The 26,696-nt window shown below is 45.2% G+C and overlaps 1 protein-coding gene across 1 annotated transcript in view; it reads left to right on the forward strand.

The window, feature by feature from the left end:
• RAB22A (RAB22A, member RAS oncogene family) overlaps nucleotides 1-26,696 on the forward strand; it is a 43,827-nt gene that overhangs the window by 10,533 nt on the left and 6,598 nt on the right. The window contains exons 3-6 of the mRNA XM_023534093.1: nucleotides 19,013-19,094; nucleotides 20,523-20,703; nucleotides 21,004-21,098; nucleotides 21,847-21,973. Of these exons, the coding sequence (XP_023389861.1) occupies nucleotides 19,013-19,094; nucleotides 20,523-20,703; nucleotides 21,004-21,098; nucleotides 21,847-21,973 (485 nt within the window). The remainder of the gene's footprint in view (nucleotides 1-19,012; nucleotides 19,095-20,522; nucleotides 20,704-21,003; nucleotides 21,099-21,846; nucleotides 21,974-26,696) is intronic.

Raw genomic sequence — 26,696 nt, forward strand, 5'->3', positions numbered from 1 at the left:
CGCGCACACACACCAGGTAACACCAACACCCTTTGCACACCTGTGCGCTAGGCACATGCTGTTCCCCCTGTGGTGGGGGCTTCTTCTGTTTTAAACCCTTAGTTAAGTTCCCATTCATCTGTTAAGACTCAGGTGCTACTTTCCTGCCCTCTAACACTTGCAAACTCTGGTGCTGGCAGGGGCCAGGCAAGAAGGTGAGCAAGGGAGATGCCGGGGAAGGAAGCACTTGAGGCTCCCAATTTCCTGCCTTCCCTGCAGCTACTCCCCATACTCCCCCTCTTACCTCCAGGGGCACTTTCCTTCTGTCTCCTGGTTCCTCCTCCCTTGACCCTCCCTTTCCATGTACACACAATTCCTAGGGAGACCTCTCCTGCTTCGGTCCTTCCTGCTGGGCGGATGGCCTACTTCACATGTGGCTTCAGGCCGCATCCACAGCAGGGGTTTTTCAAAGCTGAGGCTTTTTCAGATGCCTGCTTGCCTGGGGCCTCTCCCCCCGGGATACACATACACCAAGGAACACGTGGCCCCCGTTAAAGTCACCACCGTAGTGAGCTGCGGCCACTGTGGGAGCAGTCTGTTCCTCAAGTGTGCTGGGATCGGAAAGTGGTTGAGAAACACCAAAGTTTTTCTTCTTCCTTCACAATCTATCTGCCTTGTGTTGTTTTTTTTTTAAGTGCCGTATTACGTTAGCTGGGACCCCCAGAACTTTGCTGAGAAGTGATGGAAGAAGACACCCTTGCCTTACTCTCGGCCTGGGAGGGGACGGGAGCCGTCAGCCCTTTATCATTAAGTAGGATGGCTGGGCTCTAGGATTTTTATAGGTACCCGCTGTCAGATGGAGAATGTTCCTCTCTGTCCCTAAATCAGTGAGATTTTTTATCGAGGATTGTGTTGAATTCTGTCAGGGTTTTTTTTTACATCTTTTGAACTGTCCTTATGCTTTTTCTTTTTTAGTCTTAGAAATAGTGAATTACAACAATTTGTACTAAAAAATTAAACCTAGGATAAATTTCACTTGGTTACTATGCATTTTTAATACGTTATTAGATTTGATTTACTAAAATTTTGCTAAAGATTTTTGCCTCCATGTTCATGATGGATGTTGATCTGTAGTTTTCTATAATGTCTACTTTTGGTGTCAGGGCCTCATAAAAGAAGTTTGGAAGTGTCTTCTTTTCTGCAACTCTTTGAAGAATTTATGTAAAATTGGTATTATTTCTCCCTTAAAGATTTGGTATAGTTCACCAGTGAAGCCATCTGAGCAGGGAGTTTTCTTTGTCAGAAAAATTTTAACTACAGCTTTAGTTTCTTAATTTACTGACATTAAGCTATTTATCATATTCCTTTATTATCCTTTTAATGTCTTTAGGATCTGTTCAGCTGCAAGTGTATCCATTTTAATGGTCTTCTCACAGAGCCAGTTTTTTATTTCATTAATATTTGTTTTCTATTCCATTGATTTTTTTGCTTTTATCCTTTTTTTTTCTTCCTTTGCTTATTTTGGCTCAGTTCTTTTTTTTAGTTTCTTAAGCTGGAAGTTTAGAATATTGATTTTTAAGACCCTTTTTTTCTTTATATGAACATTTAGAACTATTAATTTTCTGTAAGTTTAAGTGAATTCCACAGATTTTCATATGTTGTGTTTTCATTTTCATTTAGTTCGAAGTATTTATTTCCCTTGTGACTTTTGACCTATTGGTTTTTTAGTACTGTACTTTCGAACTTCTAGTTATTCAGGGATTTTCCAGAAATTTTTTGGTTATTAGTGTCTATTTTAAATCCACATGGTCAGAGAACATACTGTTATTTCAAACCTTTTACACTCGACATTTGTTTTGTGGTTTTCGTGAATGTTCCATGTGTACTAGTGTGTTCTGCTGCCGTTGTGTAGCATGTTCCGTGAATGTTAAATAAGTCAGCTTGATTGACAGCACTGTTCCTGCCTTCTGTATCCCTACTGAAACCCTCTCATTTTGCAGTAAAAAGTGTTTGAAATCCAACCCTAATTGAGGATTTCTCTATTTTTCTTTTTAGTTGAATCAGTTTTAGTTCACGTATTTTGAAGCTTATTATTAAGTGTGTCTACATGCAGCATCATTGCTACATTTTCTTGATAACTTGACCCCTTCACGATCATTAAATGTCCCCCTATTTCCCTGGTAACAGTCCCAACTGTGAATTCCTTTGTCTCATATTAATACAGGCTCTTCAGCTCTCTGTTGATTAGTGGTCGCATGTCTTTTTCCATCTATTTTACATCTACCCTATTTATATCTATATGTTTTAAATGGATGTCTTATAATAGACAGCATTATGGGTCCAGCTTTTGTATATCTGACAGTCTCTGCCTTTTAATTGGAGTCTTCAGAAGACCTTTGCTGTCCAGTACAGTCATCGGTAGACACATGTGGCTTTGCTGAAATTGAAGTTAAAGTTTAAAATTCATTTCTCAGTCACCCTAACGACTTTTCAGTCCTCACTGTGGAAAGCTCTGCCGCACAGTACTGGTTTAGAGCACTTTTATTCGTTGTAACTAGCAGTGCAGTTCGGTTTAAGTTGCCCACGTTAGCGATTCCGTTTTGTCTTCGCTGCCGGCTTGTTGGCTCTAGCTCTGTTTTATCATTTCAGCGATTGTGCGAGAATGTACAGTGTACTTCTTTATGAGTCTGCTTTCAGATAATGTACAGTTTCATAGTGTAAGCGCCTGACAAGACTATGCTTTCCTTTCTCTTGTCCTTTGTGCTGTTATTGTCATATTTTACTTCTGCATCTTATAAAACCCACAGTACACTTTTTTTTGTAGTCATTGATCTCTTAAAGAGATTATTAGTCTTTTTTCCTTTGTCCTAATGCCAATATCACAGTTTCTTAATTTCTGTATCTTTGTTATAAGTCTTAACGTCCAGTGATGTGAGTCTTCTATGTTGGCTCTTCTTGGCCTGTAACATTTCCATATAAACACTAAAAATCATTTTGTCTGTTTTCACACACACACACCAACCTCTAATCCCCATTGTGTTTTTGATTGGCATTGCATCGACTTTATAGATTTATGTGGAAAGCAGTGACATCTTTATGATGTTGAATCTTTTAATACAGTGGTCGCCAACCTTTGTGGCACCAGGGACCAGTGCTCCCATGAAAATCTAATGCCTGATGGTCTGAGGTGGAGCTGGGGTGTTGATGCTGGCGCTGGGGAGCGGCTGCAAATCCAGATGGAGCTGCTCTCGCTCGCCCACCGCTCACCTCTTGCCGAGTGACCCAGTTCCTAATGGGCCACAGACCGGTACTGGTCCGCAGCCCGGGGGTTGGGGATCCCTGCTTTAATATATGAACGTGGATTATTCTTTCATTCATTACGCTTCTTTGTTTTATCTCAGTATTTTTTCTCATTCCCTGTGTAGTGGACTTGCACATCTTTCATTAGATTTACTCCAAGGAGTTTGATGTTTCAATGCAGTTTTATGCTGTTAACCTACTAAGTAGTATTGCTTTGACATACCTTTATTTCTAATCCTTAAACTTTTTATTTCTTTTTTTATTGAATTGAGTGCGATCTCCAGTACAGTGCTGCGTAGAAATGGCGGCAGTGGGTGTTCTTATGTTCTCAGGAAAGCTCTCACCATCGTACCGTGAAGCCTTCGTGTAGGTTTTTTGTACGTGCCCCGTATCCCGTTACAGAAGTGTCCTTTTCGTCATTTGCTGGTTTTTTTTTTTTTTTAACATAAATAACTATTAGGTTTATCAAAACATTTTTCTACGTCTATTGGGGTGATCACATAATTATTCTCTTTTATGCTTTCAATGTGCTAAATTATATTGTTGAGTTTTCATGGAATAAAGTCACTTAGATCGTGACATGTATTTTCATATATCACTTGGTTTACTTTGCGATCACTTGTTTAGGATTCTTGTGTGCGTTTATAAGTGAGACAGTCATGGAATGCTCCTTCTTGTAACGTACACGTTAGATTCACTATCAAGGTCATGTTTGCCTTATAACACTGGCTGGGAAACTCTTCCATAAAAGAGTTTGTATAAAATTGCTCTTAGGTTCCTTAAATAATTAGTAAAATTCATCAATGATGCCATCTGGCTGTGAGTTGTCCTTGTTTAATAGAACTTAAGATGTTGGGTTTTTCCATAGTTGTACTGTTCATATTCATATTTTCTATTTTTTTATTAGTTTTGATTATGGGCTTGTTTTTTGTTTTTATTTTAATAAAGATGTTCAGATTCTATACTGATCTCTCGTTGACATTCTCGACATTAGTTTTGCCTTTGTTCAACTCCAGGCTGTGTGTCCTCTCTGTTTCGTTAATTTCTGCCCTGGGTTTTTCCTGTCCTGTTCAATGCGCTGTTGCTCTTGTAACTTTTTGGTATAGGTGATTATGTCACTGATTTTCACTCTCTTTTCAGTTATATTCCTTGTATTCCTTATATTTTAAAACCATGACCTTGGCGTTTGCTGGATCCAACAAGTTCTTATGTATCATAATTTCATTAAAATAGTTAAAAATATTTTCCAATTTCTATTATGATTTCATCTTTGATCCAAGTGTCAATTTAGATGTGTGTTTCTCAATTTCCAAATACAGGGAAATTTTCTAGTTTGTTAATGATTACTGGCATAATATAGTGAAGTGAGAGAACATAGTTTACATGATTTAAATCCTTTAAACTCTCAGAATTTTCTCTGTGGCCCAGCCTGTGTTGATTTTGGTAAATGTTCCATGTGTTTGAAAAGATCGTATACTCTCCAGCCATTGGGAGCCGGGTCATGAGTGGACTTCGGTCATTTATTAATCATGTTCACTTTTTCTGTTATTGCTGGTTGTTTGGTTTACCTGAATCCATCAGTTACTCAGAGAAGTGGGTTAAAATTTCCCACTGTGGTGTTTACTTCTGTTTCTCTTTTTCATTCTGTCAATTTTGCCTGATCGATTTTACGGCTATATTAAGTACCTACAGGTTTAGAATTTTTTATCCGACTGATAAATGCAAACCTAACATTCTGAAATATATTCTTTAGCTCTAGAAATGCATTTTGCCTTGAAGTCCCAATTTGTTTGTTATTTATATAAAAACATTATTTCTTTTGGTCAGTACTTACATGCTGCATCTTTATCTCATCCCTTCGTGTTTAACCTTTCCGTATCATTATATTTTAGATGGGTCTTGCGAGCAGCTTATGATATGATTTTGATAAAGTATACTCCATCTAACTCCTACCCTACTCAAGATCCAGAAATTTTCATCACCTCAGAAAGCTCCTTCTGTGAATCCCGTTTCCCATAAACAAGCACTATGGTGATCTCGGTCCCAACAGGTTAATTTGTTCTTGAATTTCACATAAATGAAATGATACAGAATGTACTCTCTGTCCGATTTCTTCTCCGTAAAACGATGTTTTGGAGCGTCAGCATCGCTGTTGCGTGTATCATATTCCTCTTTCTAATTGGTGAGTGTCATTCTCTCATGTGAGTAGATAACAGCTGGTTTATCCGTCCTCCCGGTCACAGACGGCCAGGCAGGCCGCTTCCAGTTTGGGGCTATTATGAATGGAGATGCTGTGAAAATTCTTTTACAACTCTCTTTGTGGACGTCAATGGGCATTCATTTCCTTCGCGTAAATAACTAGAGTAGAATTTCTAATTCATAGGGTAGGTGCATATGTGGCTTAATAAGAAGGTGCCAAACAGCAGTCCAGAGTGTTTGTATCATTTTGCCCTCTCTCCATCAATGTATAGAATTCCAGTCGCTCTACATGTCACCTGTATTTGTCTGTCTCACTTCGGTTATCCTAGCGTGCGTAAAAATGGCATCTCGTTGAGCTTTTAATCTGCATTTCTCAGATGACTAATAACAGCGAGCATCTTTGCTTGAGCCTATTTGTCATTCATATATCTTTTATGAAGTCACTATTCAAGAATGTCTTTTGCCCATTTTTATCTGGGGTTTTTGTCTTGTTCCTTACAGAGTTGTAGAAGTTGTTAATCTATTACCAATACAACTTTTTTTGTCAGAGGTATTTATTGTGACTCTTCTGCCAGGTACATGTACTGCAAATGTTTTCTTCCATTCCGTGGCTTGCCTTTTCTTAATGATGTCTTCTGTTGAAGGGGAGCTTTCGTTTTCATGAAGCCCATGTTATCGATTTTGTCTTTTTTGGTTCATACTTTTTTGGTCCTCTCTAAGTAAGCTCTGCCTGCCCTAAGGTCTCAAAGATTTTCTCCGGTTTTCTTCATAGTTTAGCTTTGTGAGTTATCTCAGGTTAATTTTCCGTGTCGTGGTTTCTGCTGAGTCGCCTGTCATCACCCTTAGCATATGTGTGATGTATCCTTTTATTGCCTGGCCGCTTTTAAGATCTATCTTTTGTTTTCAGCAGTTTATTGTGATATTCCAGGTGCGTAATATATTCTGGGTTCATTGAGTTTCTTGGATCAGAAATTTGATTATTTGAGCCATTTTCATCTACTATTTATCAAAATAGTTTGGCTACCCTATTCTCTCGCTCTACCTGTGGGATTCCAATTACACACGTTAAACTGTTAGATACCATCTCACAGGTGACTGAGGCCTGGGGTGGTTTGTTTTGTCCTCCATCTTTTTCTCTCTGTTCTTAGGATCACGTTACATTTACTGACTTGTCTTTAAGTTCACTTGATCCCTTCTTCTGTCTATGCAGCACATCTAGTGTATTTTTTTCATTTAAGATACTGTCCTTAATTCTATCATTTTCATTTGGTTTTTTATATTTTAGATTCCCTATCTGTTCACTCAATATGACTCTTTTGCTTTAAGCTCTCATTATATTTATAATGGGTACTTTTAAAGTCCATGTCTGCCAATGCCAACATCTGGATCAGCTCACGATCTTTTACTATTTACTCTGTTCTCTCGACCATGGGTCACATTTCTTTGTGTATCTAGTAGTGTTTGATTGTATACTGGACACTGCAGAAGATAACATTGCAGAGGTTTTAGATTCTCTTATCTTTGGCTGAGGAGTGTTGAGTTTTGTTTTAGCAGAAAGTTAGATTATAGACTAGTCACCTTGAACTTGTGGAAGCTTGCTTTTACGCTTCATTAGGAGGTTCTGTTGCAGTGTTGTCTTTAGCCTTATGGCAAGTCCTTATTCCTGGGATCTTGTCTTTGCTTCGAAGGTGTGGACTATGGCCGTTTTCGTTCAGGGTGTCCACTGAGCCCCTGGAACATGGCAGGATTCGAACCCCCAGCTCACTCTTTCCTGCAGTTGGAAGCAGCTGAAATCTCTGCTCAGCTTTCGTCCGCCTTCCAGCGGTGGCTGACCTTGGAGTCTCCCCCGTCGTGTGCGGTGTAGGAGCCAGCTGTGGGTTTGGGAGGAGTTCGTGTGTGGACTTGTGCTCCGTCCTCTGCCTCCGTTTCTAGGACGGCTCCTCTCTCTTCCCAGCCACACCGACAGCCCCGAACCTTGTCCCTCAGCTCTGCTTTTCCCCTCGACATGTTCGTGACAGTTATTCCAGTACAGGCTACAGCCGCCATCACTGGACGCATGACTCCTCAACTTTGTCTTTTAATTTGAGCATTTAATATTTTAATAGAGTTAGTGATATATTTATGTTTAAACCTTCAGTTTTATACATTACTTTTTACTCGTGCTGTCTGTCCTATGTTCTTTTGGATTGAATTTTGTTTTGTTTTTAATGCCGATGTTTTCCCCCATTGTCATCTGGGTGATTACGCATTTTTTATTATTCTTCACGTATTTATTCTGGAAATCACCCTGTGCATCATTGGCTTATTCGAGTATAACATAAATTATTACTTTTATCATGTTCCAGCAGTGCAAGGATCTCAAATCCAGTTTCTCTGCTTCCTGCCTTTTCTCTTGTTTTAACTCCGTAACTGAGACCTCGCCGGCCACTCGTTGCGCAGAGAACGTTCCCGTGAGTCTCCCCACACGTCACTCTTTCCACTGCTTTCCGTGCTGCTGCCGTTTCTGATTTCCATCCGGGGTTGCTTCGCTCTGAAGAGCACGGTGTGTTGCCTTTAACATTCTCTTCTTGTGCTCGGGTGTGTGTCTGAAAATGTCTTAATTTCATTTTTTTTTTAAATTGAGCTTTTATTTACATACAATTAAATGCGCAATTCAGTGAATTTTTACCTTGTATTCGTTTAAGTACCATCAAGATAAAGAACATTTCTGTTACCCTAGACAGCTCCCTTCCTGGTCTGTCCACCCTCACTTACCTAAGTTCTCACTTCTGTCACCGTAGACTTAATGTGTTTTTAAACTTCGTGTAGATGGAGTCATACGTACTCATTTATGCTGCCTTCTTCGACACAAAATCCTGTTTTGGAGACTCATCCATGTTACTGCGTATATTAGTAGTTCGTTCCTTTTCACTGCTGAGTAGCGGAATTGCGTCATTCGAATAATCCACGGTTTGTTCATCCAGTCTCCTAGCGGTAGACACGTAGATGGAGTCTGGTTTTGAACTACTGTGAATGAAGCCTCTATGAGTATTTGCATGCGGTTACTTTTGTGACGTATACACGTGTTACTCTTGAGTATATACCGAAGGGTGGAATTTCTGGTTACTGGGCTTGTTATTTGTCATTGTGGAACACCTTACCTTATAGCAACAGCGAGCGTGCATTATCTCACACAGTGTTTGCGGGTCGGGGATTCAGGCACACCTTAGCTGGCTTAAGGCCACCTGAGTGTCCTCACAACATGGCAGCCACTTCCTCATGACGCAGAATCCACGCCAGCACAAGAGGAAGCCACAGTGCTTTATGACCTCATCCGTCATTTCCGTAATGTCCTGTTGATCGCAGGGGTCAGCCCCATCCACTGCGCGAGGGGACTACACAAGGACGGAAGTCCCAGGAGTCCCTTAAGGGGACTCTAGCGTATCCATTTGGTTTTGTGTATTTGTTTTAGTTTCTTTTTCTCTGCTGAAATTGTTAGTTTTGTTTTTATTTTCTTATACTTATTAGTCCCTTATGGCCATCCTGGGTGCCCTGGGTACCACAGTGGACTTAAAGGCTTGTCTAGCTTCGTCAGAAACTGCTCTTTTCCAGAGCGATTGCATTCCCTTTTCCGTTCCCACCAGCAATACACAAAAGGACCATTCGCTCTGCATCTTCACTCACAGTTGTTTTTAATTTTAGCCGTTTTGGCAGGTCATAATCATTTTTGCGGTCTGTTTTCACTGGATATTGAATTCTTGGTTTGAAAATATGTAGCCCATTTTCTTCTGGCTTCATTTGTTTTTATTGAAGTCAGGTGTCCGTCGTTCCCTCTCTCAGAGTTAATGTGTCATTTTTTCCTCTGAGTGCCTTCAGGATCTCCTTGCCTTTAGGTGAGTGAGGTTCTCATCGTATTTCTCCTGCTTGGCTTAGTAGCCCTTGAACCTGTGGTTTGATGTCTTTCAAGTTGGAAAATTCTTGCTTTCTCTCACATTCTCAGGCTGCTGGTACCTGTAGTTTAGAATTTTTTCATATTTTTTTTCTATGTTTCTTATACTCTTTTCTGTATTTTCCATCCTTTTTTCCTCCAGTCCAGGTATTTTCTTCTAGCCCTTCATCCAGTTCTTTAATCATTTTTTTCAACTAATTTTAATCTGACTGTAAACCTATGCATTAAGTTCTTGATTTCAGTTATTATTTTTCTAAAGTTCTAGCGTATCCATTTGGTTTTGTGTATTTATTTTAGTTTCTTTTTCTCTGCTGAAATTGTTAGTTTTGTTTTTATTTTCTTATACTTATTAGGCATAATTATTTTAAAGTCCACTTCTAATTACAAAACAAAGAAAGTGGATGATATTGGAGTTGGGCGATAGAGTCTGCTGTGTAAGTGAAAAATTTCATAATAAAAGTTAAAGATGTCTCTAAATCACCTCCATTTCTCTTCATAGTCTTTTATCTCTATTGTTGGTCACATTGACTTGTCTCCTTGAATGCGCAGTTTGTTCATTATTGCATTCCAGACATTGCATATTAAAGTTTTATAAATAATTTGAAGCTCGATCAGAGTCAGCAAACCTGTAACCCAGGAGCCAAATCCAGTCACACATGTTGTCTGCGGCTGCTTTCATGCTACAGCAGCAAAGACGACAGAGATTATGGCACGCAAAAGTAAAATTAAAAATATTTACTGTGTGGCCCTTTGCAGAAAAAGTTCTCCAACTCCTCTGCGTGTTTTCCTCCAGACACACACATCCAGTCCCCACCACCACGTGAGCGCCTTATCACTCGTGGGGCAAAATCCGAATTGTCTTCCTTAGTTTAGGGTGTGTCCACCCCAGCAGTCTCTGCTAACCCCTCCTGCTGCCTTTACCCCAAACCTGGTTTTACAATCTTTGTGCCTTTGTTTTTTTTGTTGGGGAAGGTGGGGGGTTGTTTGATTGATTGTTTGCCTCTTGTATTGACCAGACCCTCTGGTCCAGTGTAGAATGGAAGTGGTATCAGTGGACATCCATGCCCTGTTCTTAAGACACGGCTAAACTTAACAGATATCAACCAAAATGTTGGTGAGAACGTGGAACAACTAGAACTTCACACGTTTCTGTTGGGAGTATAAACAGTGTGACTGCTTGGAGGACTCTTCTGACACTGAGTGAAACGTACATCCACCCTTGGGTATTTACCTACGAGAAATAAAAATAGACGCTTGCAAAAAGACCTGTGCGGAAATGTTTACCATAGCCGTATTCATAATAGCCAGAAACTTAAAGCCACCCACATATCCCTCAGCATAAGAATGGGCAAAGTGTGATATAGTCATGCGATGGCATACTACACAACAATAAAAAAGAATTAACTACCAAATAATGAAGATATGTTTCAAACACATTATTAAAGGAGAGAAGCTAGACAAAATAGAGTATATATTTTATGACTCCACTTATATGAAACCCAAGGACAAAAAAAACTCATCTGTGAAGTCGAAGTCAAAAATGGCTTGCCTGGGGTAGGTACAAGAATTAACTGGAAATGGGCACGAGAGGACTTTCTGGGGTTGTGGAAATGGCCTTCATCTTCTTTTGTGCAGTAGTTACATGAGAATATGAAGTGTTAAAACCTACACTCTACCTTTTATTGTACGTTAATTATAGCTCGATAAACATCCTGTGTTATGAGTACTGAAGTTATTCCTAGTTTTCAAATGAGAGAACCGAGGCAGAGAGAGGTTAAGGAACTTGTCCAGTGATTGGCAGTTGGTGGCAAAACCAATAAGCAGGATCAAGTCATCTGGCTTAAAAATCCACACTCTTAACCCAGTACGCCCTTGTCTCATGCCACGTGCCCAGCAGTTAGTTCTACCTCTGGAACTTCATCCTACAGATAAACTCACATTCCGAACAAGGTGAGTCATTGTACAGACTTCATAATTGCAGCATTGTTGATTAGGAGGGGTATGATTATGTAAATTATAGGGCAACCATTCAATAGAATATAATAAAGGAATAAAACAGCTTGAGAAAACTTTCTGCCTACATTGGATGATCTAGGCATAGTGTAGAGTGAAAAACAATCAAAGATGTGTAGTATATGCTACCATCTGTGTTGAGAATAAATAAAGGAGGGTGTAGGGGTCGTGTGCATGTGCAAACCGAAGTATTTCTAAAAGCATACCTTAGAAACGGGTAAGATCAGTTTCCAGGGCGAGGGATCGAATGGCTGGGAGGAAGGGGAAAGAGGGAGGCGTTTCAGTATGTGCCCATGCTGTGCATTTTGGGTAATGAAGCATGTGACTGTGCTACCTATTCAGAAAACTAATGAATACAATTACAATTTGGAAATGACTGAAATAGCCCATCACGCACACAGTTGCCTGAGCTGAGAGAAGCCTAAGCCTGCCTGAGGCTTCTCAGAACTCTTTCTCGCCCTCACACCCGTCGATACCCTGTGGCTTTTGTGTGTCAGCCTCAGAGTGTCCCTTCTTGTTCATCAGGCGTGCCCCATGTTTCTCTAGCATCATTTCAGGACCTCTTAGCCTATTTCCCGTCTTTTCCCTGTTCTGTCTAGTCCCGCCACGTGTCCGTGCTCTCACACTGCTTGGTGTTCCCCAGTGTTCCCCTACCTGTCTGTTTCCGCTTCGACCCTGAAAAGTCCTGGAAAATAGAGATCCGTGTCATTCGTGCCTGGGCTGTTAAGGGCCTGCTATCTGGCAGAGGGACCCTCAAGTTCTGTTGCCCGCTTCCAGAGTTCACGTCTGAAGCAGGTCTGCTGGCATCAGCCCTTCCTGCCCGCTCAGTGGCTCTCCTCCACCGTTGGCTGTCCTTCCCAGAGCACCGTCTGTAAGGTGACTTTAACTGGCTCACAGATGAGCATGTTAAATTTATATTGCTAAGTATTTTATTGTCTGTTAGGAAAAAGAAATCAATAAAACTAGTCCATGAAACTTGTAGGTTTTTAATTTTACCAATGTTATTGCTTAGACAAGGCTGTTCTTTATTTTTAAAAAGTGATTTTTTATAATATATAGTAGTAATAATTCACATGGAACACAGATACAGCAGAGATGATGACAGTGAATCCCTGGCCTTTGGGGGGACACTGGCTCATAGGAAATGGAGCTTCACAGAGAGAAGATGTTCGTTAGTGTTGGGGTGCAGCTGCTTGCTGACCTCCATCCGCTGTCCTTGGCCTGCCTGTTCTGTGGCTACCTAATTGCACTTCCTACCACACCCCACCCAGCCTAACTGTGCCTCACCCTCACACACGCACACGCACACGCACACACACCACACCACACTACACCACACCGCCGGGTCCTGTCCCCATCTGCTCCTTCCTTGACTTCCAGGCTCAGCTCCAACTTCCCCTCTTCTCTGAAGCCCTCTCTAATGTGTTAGCTATGACAAATTACAGCGAAGTTGTGCCTCATAAGAACACAGATTTATTGTTTTATAATTCTGGAAATCAGAAGTGTGAAATCAATCACGGTGTTGGCAGAGCTGGTTCCTTCCAAAGGCTTTGAGGGGCGAATCCGGTCCTTGGCCTTTTCCAGCCTCTCATGGCCGCTGTGACTTGTGGCTGTTGCGCCCACTTTCGGGCACATCATTCCAGCCTCCACTTCCTGCTGCACATCGCCTTCTTCCTGGCTCCAGGTCCCTCTAGTGAGGACCCTTGTGACCACATCGGGCTCACCCAGATAAGGCAGGCTCCTTACCCCTGCATTCACAGGGTCCTGGGTTGGGGTGCAAACATCCTTTGCAGGGCAGGGCGTCATTCGGCCCCCTGCCTCTGGCGTCCACTGTCCTGGGTACTTAGATTTGGCTTGACCTCTGCCCTGTCACAGCTCTGTCCACCCTTTGGTCTCTCACTGAATATCTGCCTTGTGATCATCTGTTCAGCTGCCAGTCCTCCCACTGTGAGCCTCCTGGGGGCAGGGAAGGGCTGGCACTCATCTTGCCTGCCCCGTGTCCCTGTCTTCAGGTGGAAGGCCACATGTTTGAGGGAGTGGACTGCCCAGTGCTGCGTCTCTGCATTAAAATGATGAAGAGCCGAACCCAGCCAGAGGCTCACGGGTCACACATGTAAAAAGTATGGAACAGGTGCCTGACAGCGAGGAGCACTTCGTCAGGGCGGCTGGTTTCATCATCGTCATGTAACGTGGAAGGTTGCAGTTATTCTTGGCAGACTTAGGAAAGGGGAGACTAGACTCTGTCATTAAACTTAGTTATCTTTATTTTTAAAGAAACCTTTTTGTGCTTTTGAATATTTTTTCCCAAAAGGTTTTAGAATAACGTAAAAGTAGAAAGTACTAAAGGATTTGCTTGGGCTGACCATGAACCTGCGGAGCAGACCGTCTGTCGTGCACCCCTCTGGTTCGGGTGGGTATTGATGGCTTAAAAGGAAGCACTAGTGATGCCTTAGCTCAGATCTGGTTAGTTAAGAGATGGTAGAGTGTGAAGGAAGGGGCAAAGACGTGCACGGCTGTGGAGCCCACATAGGTCACTGAACTTACGGTACTCGGAAGACAGCTGGCGTTTTGAAGCCTCTAGCGTAAGACAGACGCGCCCTACATTCAGCCAATTCTCACTGAGCCCCTGACAGATTCTTCGTCCATCCCAAACTCCTGGCGGCCCATGGGTGTGTCCATTAGCGGAACTGCTAGATTCCATGTACTTTTGGTCATTTCACGTCTCAGACTTGGTATAGTCAGTGGTGTTCCTATCCGCATATGTAATCTGGAGATCCAAGCATCGTTTGAGTGATACTTAGAGCTGTTTATGGTCCTTCGTTAATTTTTAAACGTGCTGAGTTGGTCATCCGTAAAAGGCACCATATGTCATTACGGAGACGACAGCATCTCGTGTGCCATCCCAGGGAAAGGGCTTGCAGTCTGGAGAGGTACTGGAACATGGTGGCGGGGCACACCTGTGCTCAGACCGCCGAACAAGTCCCCTGCACTGAAAGAAAAGAAACTTTAAAACATCTTGTGGCAAGTTTTTTCATTGGGAACACGTACTCTGACCAAAGATCATGGCTACTTGCTGTGCATAAAAGTCATATTTTTAGAATGTCGTGAAAAATGGAGAAGTGTATGAAATGTATGAAAAATGGAGAAGTGCATTAGGAAATAATGCTAGTGGGGATTTTAGATTAAAGAGGTAATAAGATCTACCTAGGCAGAGGGAAGAGAGATAGTTTAGTAGTGAAAAATAAGGTCATCAGACAAGTAAATGGCAGGCTAGAAAATAAAAATGTGTCATTTGGGTGGCAGGAAACCATCGCTGGTTTTTCAAAAAGCCAGATACTGAAGCGATGAGACCCTCCACACCATTTAACGCGAACGTCGAAGGAGTGACCCTAGCGTCCCAGTGGCCATGGGAGGGGAGAATTGTAGGAGTCCCCTGCAAAGACGAGGGTCCGATTTCTGGATTTATTTCAGGGCTTGAGGTTCAAGTGTAGATTAAATATGAAACGAAGAACCAGACAGCTCTACGAAATTGGATGCGAGTGACAAAGGACATAGACTATCATTGCAGACCAGTGTCAAGTCTATGGGAGGCAGACATCATGCTCTGAGAACTTGGTGGAGTGGAAATAAGCCCTGTTTCCATGTCATGTGTGAGACGGCGTGTATAATTAGATTGTATAATTAAGCCTAAGTTACATTTAGAAAAGTTGTTCTCAACAGATGACAACGTGAAGCCATGGGACAGAATTCATGCAAGTGAGTCAGGAAGGAGTCCGCCTGCCCCAGGCCAGCCCAAAGCTCCCTAGGGACCAATTGGGTGAGACATCTCGTGTGTGACCTTGTGTCCAGGTGTTGCCACCATGTAGACAAACCAAGTCCAACTGCTGAGGAAAAGGAAGTATTTCTTACAGGTGTGATGGGCCAGGATTTCAGACTTTCAAAAATCAGCACATACCTACGGAGACCTTGGTAGGGCTCAGGAGAGGAGAGGTGAGGGAGCTGTGATCATCTCACCTTCGCCACCTGAGCTGAGACCCACAGGTGGGGAGGGACACCTGATTCCACACTAGTCAGCAGCAGAGAGAGCCCATGAAGTACCGTGGCTTTTTCCTTGGAAGCCCGAAGTCTGGGGGGTGGAGGGCCATGCCGACTGCTCCGTACAGCTCCTGGACGCGCCTGGCGCAGGGGTTAGGGCTGGTGGCCGAGCAGGCAGGAAGGACTTCCCTGGGCAGAGTCAGCCTTGTGCCAGTTGAACCACATCCCTCACCCTCCAGGGCCACACGCCTGGCTGCAGTGAGAGAGCCGGGGTCACCTCTAACCCAGGGCCCCATGCGCTTCAGTAGCATGTCTCACCTTGTACTTCGGGAACTGTTTGGCCAAGGCGTCCTGGAACCACTGGAGTGAAGAAAGCGAAATGTTGTGGCAACAGGATGAACATGTCAGAACTGTAAGAGAGCACGGCGTAGGGCGGTGAGGAGGACACCCCCGTTCCCGCGGGTCCCTACCCTCATGGAGCTCGACATTTCGCAAGGGTGCGTGAGACTAGGAACAGGTAAATTTAAAAAAAAAAAAAAAGCTAATCTGGCATTGCGCAGACACGGTAGGCGCCCTGAAGAAGAAACGGGGTGGTGTCGGGGGGGCAGGGAGAGGCTGGGGCAGGAAGCCGCCTGTATGGGTGGAGCACACAGCTTTCTGTGACCTTCGGCAGCTGACCTCAGACCTGGAGAGTGGGCGGCATCTCAGCGCGGGAGAGCCCGTGGGAGAGCGTTCAAGGGGAGGGACGGTCAGAAAGAGCTGGGAACAGATGACCAGTTTCTGGCTGCTGCGGCCCAGGCCGCGTGGGCTGGAATCGTGACCCAGGGTGTCCATGGTGAGCGAAGGAAGACAAGACATCTCTGACTCAACTCCAGTCAGAGAAGTGGACATCACAGCCAGCGCGAATGAGAATTTATTTTACGAGTGGGAGGGTTCGCTGGGTTCCGCGCCGGGGGACTTGGGGCTCGCACTCCCTTCTTTTCCTCTGAGAAGGCTACACAAGCCGTTGCCTCAGAAAGGAGGGTAGCGGTGAGTGGCAGCGGCCTGGACAGGAGCCATAGCGTGTGGGGTCATGGTCGTGTGGGCTGAGGGGCCTGTGAGGCAGGCCCAGCGACATAGGCTAGCCTTCACTCTGGCCCACGTAGCCTTGTGACTCCTCCAGCAAGGCAGCCACCCCTCCACTGGGCGGAGGAAGCAGGTGGGGAGGCTGCTTAGGGCTTTTCTGGGTGGTTGAGACAGAAGGACAGGCGAGATTCTCAAAGAACTAGCAGTGCGGGCGAGCGATGCTGGCGTGAAAGGACAGGAAGCCGGCAGACCCAGACCCGGGGGACGCAAGTGGAGAGCTCTGGGCGCACGCCGACCTTGGTGGAGCGTGAGGACAGGGGAAAGCTGGAAGGACGGTCTGGGGTCAGGGCCTGGAAGTTGGGTCTAATCCTTTCAGAGACTTTCATCACATTACCGTGGCCCTTTGTCTTGCTCCTGAGTAATCTGTCTGTGCTTTCACTGAAGGGGAAACGGTTGGCAGGTAGGCTGAACTTCGGTGAGTTCTGATCCTATAATGAAACGTTTCCTTTTAATTGTTACATACACCTTTCTCAGCTTTCTGCCTACTCCGAGTATATTTCTTCTCTTCCTTGAGCAGCCAGAATGGATGTGTCGGATGCACTGGCTCTGTTAATAGGCCTCCATCGGATGCCTGTTGTCACTCTTAAGTGGAACACCACGACCATAATTGATGGAGAGTTGACTTGCAGGCTTTTAGGATTAATTGTAAAGTCTAAACTAAAACATTTCCTGGAGCTGCCTTTAAATAATAATAATAATACCTCGTATAGGTATAGTGCTTTGCAATTTACAAAGCACTCTCCCATATATCATATCGCTTAATCTTCACAATAAACAAGGCTGTTTGAATGCTTAGATCTCTCCTAAGTGAGAAATCGTGCTGCACATCCTGATTTAATCACAGTGAGTTGCCAAAAGTCCTTGATACAATAACCATTTACTGAGCACCTTCTATGCGTAAAGCACTTTACTAAGGACACCAAGGGGTAAATTTCCAGCGAATAAATATCCAGTAAATAGTGCCTATCCAAAATGTGATCTTGCTTCCTAACTCATTTCTCCTTCCTCATCGTAGTCACTATTTTGGAGGCTGCTTACTAAACCGTAAATTTATATAAATATTGCCAGGAACTGGATTGTAGCAGAGTTTAAGTTTATAAATCTAAAGATTCTGATGCTTAGCTAAACTCAGTAATTCTTTTTTTGTTTTCAAATTTAACTTTTATTTTTGTGTTTTGTTTTCAAATCCACAGTAAGAAGTATGTTTACTATTGAATCAATCAATCTCTCTCTCTCTCTCTCTCTCTCTCTCTCTCTCTCTCTCTCTCTCTCTGCCATCTCGACTAGAAACCTCAGTGATTCTTTAGAGAGTCATTCCATCGATTTCAACTTGCATTTTCTTGAAGTTTATATATCTCAAAATATTTAAGGCAGTCAGCATATTTGAAAATGTCACGCTATTGAGCTCACTGTCCTGATTAGGGTGATCAGGGTGTGGTTCTGAGAGCACAGCTTGGCCCTTGGCCCCAGAAGGCCTGTCCAGTAGAAGGGAAGACGTAATCATCTCCAGGTTCTTTGATACGTTGAGGACACTGGGAGGCACAGGACTTCCGAGGAGGGGGCCCTCTGGGTGAGGCGGGCCGCAGGAGATAGTATTGGGGCCAAGCCCCAGCCCCAGCGCAGGGCTTCTGAACCTGTGTCCAGGAGCCCCTAGGGTGACCAGGCAAGTGCTCGGGCCACCGTAGCTCCTCAGAGATTCTCCAAAAAGTGTGAGACCCCAAAATTAATAGGAACATGTGTCTTCAAAGGCCTCTGGGCAGAGTGGCCCCTCAGTGTGATGTGGCCTGCACACCGTCATCCCGTTTCCATCGAGGGCTGGTCAGGCCCTGGTACCCTGCGTGGCCCGTCACGTCAGCTTAGGGGCCATTTTGTTACAAAACAGAGAGGTGGTCAGCAGGGTGTTATTTCTCCAGGATTTAGGAAATAAAAGATGCTCCTTGTTTGGCATCTTAATTTTATTAGCCCAAGTGTTACCCCAGCTGTTACTTGGCTGTTCATGGTATGGGGGTGGGAGAGGACAAACACAGATGCCCTAAATTTTTTTTACTGGTGCACTCGTTTTCTGGACACACGGGTTTTTTTTAGAAAGTTTTTCCATGATACCGTCTTTTAAAATAACAACTTCTATATTTTACAAGGTGGGGGTGATATCTGGACTACCAAATATCTCTTGGTTCTTTCAGTATGGAGCTTGGGCAATCACAAGCCAAAGAACCCTGCCTTCCCTGTGTTGGGCAGGTGTGCCTAATGCTGTATTTTGACACAGACTATGTAGCCAGTATCTGAGCATCTCTTAGAAACTCCAGAGAGGACCACAGTTAGGGTGTAGTGTGGAGCGGGAGTTTGACCATTAAGCCTAAGTGATATTTCCAACTGGGGCTGGCAGCGTGCTTTAAATAATTGTGTTCTGATCATTTAGGTCTCTCTTTGTAGGGCATCTTTTATGACCAAGACTGTCCAGTACCAAAATGAGCTACACAAATTCCTAATCTGGGATACAGCTGGACAAGAACGAGTAAGTCACTCTTTAATTTACTATGTGTTTTCCTGAGGCCCAAGGTAAAGCTCCAACTGAACTGTCAATGTCCCTGTCACGTCACGTTACTCTCTTCTGTGCGCCGGAGACGCATTCGTCTCCATTCGCGTAGACCAGCCTTTTTCTTTGCAGCTAGAGCCACAGAGTCCACTGATGGAGAAAGTGGCAATGGGCACTGAGGGCATTTTTAGACTTTAGTGTCTTAAAATAAATGCTAACTAACAGGCCTGAAGAAATCCTGCTCCGAAAGAACACTGTGTGTGATTTGGGGCTCCATCCTCTAGCAAAGGTACACAAGAATTAGTAGTAAAAAGGGAGCGTTAAGCACATCTCATTCATAGCCGCCTTTTGAAAGCTAAAGAGGGAACTTTACAGCACATGAAGTTTGCGATATAAGTGAAATGGATGAGCTAACGCAGTGCTTGGCAATAGGTACTTAGTAAATGCCTGATGATAAAATTGTCCAAGGTGGTTATCTGCTTAAGGGAGGGCCCGAACCAGGCTGGGGGCTGGGCTGCGGCATCACAGTGCAGAGTGGGATTTGGCGAAGCCCACCCAGACCAGGCAGGAGTGAGGAGGTGGGAGGGAACAAACAGACGCCAGCCTGCTGCCTCGTTTGCCCTCCGGTGGGCCCGACAACGTGTGATCTCCTCCTTGGGGTGTGTCTGGCTGCCACCCATTATTCAGCTGCTGTTTAATTTTGTTTTCAAACAGCACTATCAAAACAAAACATCTGATGGATGCACGGTGCTATCTTAAGCTCTTAAAAGTGTCCCAGCAGTAATCAGGAGAAATAGTCTGTCATCATAGTCTTATCTAAGGCAGCATGGATGCTGCGTATGGTATAAAATCCGACAACAGTCGTCACAGACAAATGGAGGAAAACAAAACACGCCGCTGCTGTCGGCCGAGGTGTAGACACCACACGTTTGTACAGATTTAATGTCTTAAGTTTGCCGTTTGTTGAGTTTTAGGTTTGGGGTTCTTTTTAATGCTGGATGTCATACCCTGTTTCCAATTACTCATCTAAGGTACGTGCGCTGTCTCCCATCCCTCGCTCCTCATACTTTGTGCTATGCATCCAGAATGGAACATTTGGGACGGCTAGATCTTTAACCATCACTCTTCCATCCTGCAGAAGGGGTGCTTCCCACACCGCCTTCACGAACGTATCCGTAGACACTGCTCTGGTGTCTGCCCAGTGAGCCAAGAACTCATGTGGCTCTTCGTGCTAGCCATACACGTACCCTTTCAGCGAATCCCAAGTTCCAGTTTCCCCCTCCCTTGTATTTGATGATACAGCAAACCCTCATCATAAAGAATCATGCTGTGATATAGACTCCATCATCCTTTGAATCAGAGCCTGTGCCCGTATACACAGTGATGTATAACATCTATTTTTTCTAGACTATAAAGAAAGAAGAACAAGGGTTTATGCCTGTCCCTTACTACTACCATAATAGTAAGATTCTGTTAAGTTTTGTAATTAGCTGCTTTGCCTGCCTCCTCTCCTCCTTACTTCTAATTGACTCTGAACCAGGAGTACTTGCTCTGAGATGCACGTCTGCCTCACCCCTACCCAAAGCGTGATCTCTTAGCCAGGGGCTTAGCCAGGGGCTTGCCCAGGGGATGTAAGTGAGGCCAGCAGGCAGGGCTCCAGAGGACTGACCGGCCGCCCCCGTGCTGGGGAGCCCGGAGAAGGGCACCAGCTGCTGGCACTCCCCGCTGCCAGCTGTTGCCCAGCAGGAGCACATACCAAAGTCTCCAGACACTGTGCTCGAGAGAAGCTAAACAGCTAACAGCTCATCACAAATGGTTTGAGATGCTGTGCACATCATCCAGGACACGTCTGCGAGCTCGTCGTGACGGCCAGTTTGTCCCGGGCCAGGCCTTCACGGCCCTGACTGTGGCAGCCTCGACTGGACCCCCGTGCGCTCCCCCTCCCGCCACTCGTCCTTGCACCGGGCCGCACGCAATTGTCAGGTGCGCCGTGCGAGTGCATGCCCTCGTGCCCGGCGCTGGCGTCCCCTCTGCGTGGACAGCCCCTCCCACCGTTAGCCTAGAAAACGCCCTCTGATGTCACCTCAGGGTGCACCCCTGCCCTCCCTGCCATTCTCAGGTAAGTGCCGGCACCGCTCAGACCCAGGCGCCTCTGGCTCCTCCCTCCCCCTCCACTGCCACACTCTGCCTTCCGCCACCTTTACCTCCCGCCCACGTGTCCCCTCAGCCTTTGGTCTCCCACTTTCACTCTTCCCCGCCCGCCACCATATGCCCCCCTCCTGCAGGACCCAGCGGGACCTGAAGACGTAGCCCAGACCCTGTTATCCTCCTGCTTCATGCCCGCCGGTGGCTCCCCACCGCCCCCCTGAGAGCCGGACGCTGGGCAGAGACCCCCAAAGCCCTGTGCGGCCTGCTCTGCCTTCTCTCCTCGGCGCCCTGCTGGCCCTTGTCCCTCCCGCTGAGTCCCAGCCCGTGGCTGCCATCCCGGTCCTGAAACTCGGCCCACGAGGCCTTCACAGACACTTTCTTCTGCCGGAACTTTCTCTTCCCTCTCCTGCGTGCGTGGCCGGCTGGCTCCTTACCAGCTTTTGGCCTTGGGTTAAATGGTGCGCCCTGACCGCATCCCGAGGCGGGGCCTAGTTCATTTCCCGTCACTGCCTCGCACTTATTTCCCTCGGGACCCTCAGTACAAGTCGCTATGGGATATCTGTCCACCTGCCCTTATTGGCAGCTCTCACCACAGACGGTAAAATTTGAGGGCCGGAGCCACGGTGTCTCGTTCGCGGCTGTTTTCCCGATGCCCCGCACGGTGCCTGACCTGGAGTGGATGCTCAAGTGTCAGTCGGACCAACCAGCAAGTACACCCTTGGGCTTGTTCCTCGTATCCTGAGCAGTCTTTGCCCGCCCGCATCCACGAGCGCGTCACCGTTTCCTTGCTTGTTTATCGTCTGTTAGACTGTGAGCTCCTTGTGGGCAGGGACTGTCTTGCGTCTGTGCTCTCAGCCCCTGGCACACAATATTGATGCCAGTGGATTTATATCAACTCATTGCCAGCCGTGCTTTGGCACACAAAAGGATAGAGCCTCTGCCTGCTCTCCCGTGAGTATTGCATGCCTCAAATTATAAATTTCTAATACTTGCATATTTACTCTCCTATTCTCTATAGTAATGAGATTCATCATGGAACCAAAAGTCATCAAAAAAATGAAAGCCCTTTTTGATGAACTGACCAAACAGCCTCTCCGTTTTGACCCCTGCTTGTGCCTATTACTGTATGTTATTTTGACAACATGGGTTCTTTGTCTGATGGTCCATTTGCAGTTAATTGCAGAGCGATTTCATTAAGTCAGTGAAAGTGGTTTTGGAGAACTTCACAGACATCAGGCAAAGCCATCAATGCTGAGGGACCTTGTGAAATGAAGAGAAAAGTGGCGACTGGGATGATGACATAAATGCTTCAGAGAATGGTGATTTGTGTCTCAGGGGTCGAGAGGCCTAAGGGGACCGGTGGAGCCCTCAGATGTTTCTGTAAAACCACCCTTTTCATGTAGGGCTGGGTGAGTCAGAAATGAAGTAAGAAAGAGCATATTGGGCGAGCGTAGAGTTCATCAGAAGAATCGCAGTCAGGTCACCAGGCAGCTTGGAGCCAGTATCATTCAGGAAACTAGCTCCTGGTTGCAATAACAAACCTGAGTTTTTTCAAATACCAGACAAAATGAAAGTCGTTTGCATAATTTTAAATTTATTTTCTGAAGATACAGCCTTTGTCAGGCCTTTTCGTCCCTATTCTCTCTCCTTAATGAATTAAATTTTAAGTGACATTTTTCCACCAATCATCCTTCACTAAAAAAGATTCCTACAATAGTACAGGGACCATGCACAAATAAGCACCACAAATACATGCCATAAATACGCCGTAGACGTGGCAACGACATTTCGAATACTCGTCTGTGGTCATATAAAAGACAGCTGCTTAACCAAAGTCGAGTAGACACTGCATCCAACCCTTAGAGATTTGTGGTCCCGAATCTTAATGTGGTTTCTCCTGATGACATGACGGTTTCCAAGGCTGAGAGCACCAGGGAGGCACAGATTCATGTTTTGTCACAGTAGTCGTGTGAGGAGTTGTTCTTGTGTTTAAAATCAGGAACAAGTGTAGTAGCTTAGTGTCATCGAGGGCTAAGGTCGACACCATGGCCTGTGGCCAAATCCAGCCTGCTGCCTGTTTTTGTAAATTAAGTTTTATTGGAACAAAACCACCACACTTGTCGGTTTGCGTATTATCTACGACTGCTTTCACTTTTCAGTAGCGGAGCTACATAGTCGGGACAAAGATCAAATGAACTACAAAGCCTAAAATATTTATTTTAGGCTTTCGAGAAAAAGTTTGAAGACCACTGATCTAGAGCCAGATTTGGAGCAGAGATGTGCTGACATCCTTTGAGTTTCTTTTTAAGCTGCCACCTTCTTTACACTAAAGGACACAGAAAGTTTCAGTGTCGGTAATGACAGAGTGGCTTATAATGGACTCACCTTCCCACAAACAAAAATTATGTATAAACTCTGGACAACGCATTGAAAACTGTCTGAAGGCTCTGCCAAGCGATCAAGTATAGGCAGACTGATGGGAACTGCCTTGGGTGAGACTGGCATTTTTGTAGTTTTCCCTAGAGGGCCCTCCCCAGTCCACGTGGCACAGGGCAGTCAAGACTCAAGCAGAAAGCCATCTTGATGGCTTGCGGCAGTTGAGGATGTTTAAGGCAGAGCACCTGAAAAAATAGGCTGATCCCAGAAAAAGTGGATCCAACCAGGAGGGAAGCTCTGAAATATGCTTGTAAATCCCCTCACGTCTTTGCTTGCCACCCAAATTGTGACTGTGCAAGGTAGACACTAAGGAATGCAACAGAAAACAACAGCCAGCGGTCCACAGGACTGAGCAAGGGCTGGCTGCTGCCCGTCACAGGAAGAGTCTGGAGCTGGAGTCCAGTCTTGCCTGTTAAAGGGGTTGGTGAACATCTCACACTCCCACGGAAACTTCAGAGCAAATAGAAATGCCAAAGCTGAAAACCGTAATGTCTAAAGTGAAAATCCACTGGATAGGTGACCAAAATGAACCAATCAGAAGACAGAAAGAGTAGAAAATAACGGTCTCCATTACATAGTGACAAATTCAAGCAGTCTAGCCTTTGTGTAACTGGAGACCCAGAAGGTATGAAGAGAAGAGGCCGGGGGGACAGAAACATATTTCTAGAAATAATGGCTGAAAATTTCCTAAATCCACGGATCCACTCACAAATCCGAGAAGTTCAGCAAACCCATAAGCAAAAAGAAAACCACATCTGGGTCTGTCACAGTCAAACTGCAGAAAACCAGAATGAAAGAGAAAAGTCTTGAAAGCGGCAGAGATGACACACGTGTGCAGGGGAGCAGCAGTGGGAGGGGTGCTGACCCCCCACAGCAGCGGAGGCCAGAAGACCACAGCAGAAAAGGGCAGCCTGCCAAAATTACCCTTCAAATACGGAGTCAAAGAAATGGCATTTTGAGAAAAATAAAAGCTCGCAGGATTCAGCAGCGGCGGCCCCAGAAGGTTTTTCAGGCTGAAGGGGATGACACCGGATGGTAGCTCAGATCCACAGGGAGAATAGTAACCACTGGAAATGGTGAACATAAAAATCTGTCTTTTTTTCTTCTCAACTTGTTTAAAAGACTACTGGCTATTTAATGCAAAAATTATAACTTATTTTGTATAATATGGATTGCATAGTTTATAGTGTATGTAGATTTAAAATATTGGACAACAGTAGCACATAAGAAGTGGGATAAAAAGAATTAGTCTTTCACGACATTCTGATGCTTTACCCGAGGTGGTGGGTTACAGACTCTGAGTAGACTGGGGGGAAGTGTGTATCATAGTTAGTTACAGGGGCAGCCACTTGAAAAAGTAATACAAGAAGGTATAGCTAAAAAGCCAAAGAACAAATCTATTAAAATTAAACACTAAAAATATTCAGTTAATGCAAAAGAGAGGAGTACAGGAAGAACAGAGGGTTTTTTTAACAGAAGAAACGTGAAGCAAATGGCAGACATGATATCGGTCAGACCAGACGTATCAGTAAACGCGTGGTGCGCAGAGCAGTGGGACATGCAGCGTAAGAGGCAGAGGTTGTCGGATGGGATCCGAACTCTGGAGCCCGTGCTGGTGAGGAGAGATCGCCGTGGTAGAAACAGGTGGCTCGAAAGAACGAGACTGGAGAAGGCCGTCCTGTGCAAGTCACAGCAAAAGAAAACCATTGCGGTTATGTCAATATCCACAAAAGCGACTTGAAGACGGGGATTATTATCGAGGTCGGACAAGGGGCGTGAGGAGCAGCATTCGGGAACTTCCTGTATTGATAGAAGTGTTTTATGTCTTGGCGGGATGCCGTTTACATGGATGTATATATAAACATGTCAGTTTATCGAAACGTAAGATCTTTTATCAAACTCAAGATCTTTGCACTTTATATGAATTTTACTGTTCCAAAAAAATACGTGTAAATGATGTTGCCAGTATAATAACGTCACACACGGAAGGTAATCCCAGAAGCTTTGTTCTGCCTGGGCGCTCCTGTCGCCCTCGCCCGCGGAGTCTGGCCAGGCCCGTCCACGCCGGATGCGGGTTCTCTTGCGCAGCGCTTTCCGGCTTACGTGCGTTTTGCTTTGCTTTGCTTTGCTTTCTCTGTAACACATTGCATTTGATTGCAAGTCACTGGGCTTTCACCCCGTAGGCAGGGCCTTTCTCCCAAGGACCAGTAAAACTTTATAGGTGTGCACATCTGAGTCTGGCTTTAGTGAGGCATCAGCTCCTCATTCAACAGTTCTTACTCATTTATTCACCAGTTCTCGCTAACCAGGTCCACATGACTGTCTTCCCCAGTCACAATCCCACCTGCTTCCGTTACGCTCAGGTTAACGAAATTTAAAAGCCAAAGGTGAAGCTGTTTGGATGAGAAGCTGCAGCCCGTGTTTGTGTAAATCGTACCGGGCACTGGATGTTCACCTCTGGCGACAGTTCCTGCCCGCGTTGGGGGGTTAGCCACCAGGACAGAGAGCAGGGTGTGAGCACAGTGCAGTCACATCATGTGCAGGGGTCAGATTTCACAGCTGGGGTGTAAGACAAAGGTCAGCAGGTACAGGTAAAATTCCGAATGAGGTGCCCACAGCAGCATGTACGTCTGCCCCGAGGAGAAGGTGAAGGGTGCGTGGGGCAGGCACGTCGTGTTTTCCATCTGGCACTCAGCAGGACGAAGGCCCTAAATCAGCCTTGCTGTGGAAATTGTTGCTCCGCTGCCTTTCCTGCCTCGCCTTCTCGTTGTGTGTCTCAGGCGCGGGTGGGAGAGGGGCACGGTGGAAGGAGCCGAGCACTCGGTTAAATTCATGTCAGTGACATGGGGTGCGGACCCGCACTGGGGACTTGGCACCTGCATGCAGATAGCACAGAGCGAGTGACAGACTCACCCAAGTGGTTCGTGTGAACGCGGACGCATTTCTGTCGCACACTCAGCATCCAGGTCACAGGGTTATCCCTACGACACTCAGACA

This window comes from Pteropus vampyrus, unplaced genomic scaffold, assembly GCF_000151845.1.
Source record: "Pteropus vampyrus isolate Shadow unplaced genomic scaffold, Pvam_2.0 Scaffold118, whole genome shotgun sequence".
In the NCBI taxonomy this organism is placed as follows: domain Eukaryota; kingdom Metazoa; phylum Chordata; class Mammalia; order Chiroptera; family Pteropodidae; genus Pteropus; species Pteropus vampyrus.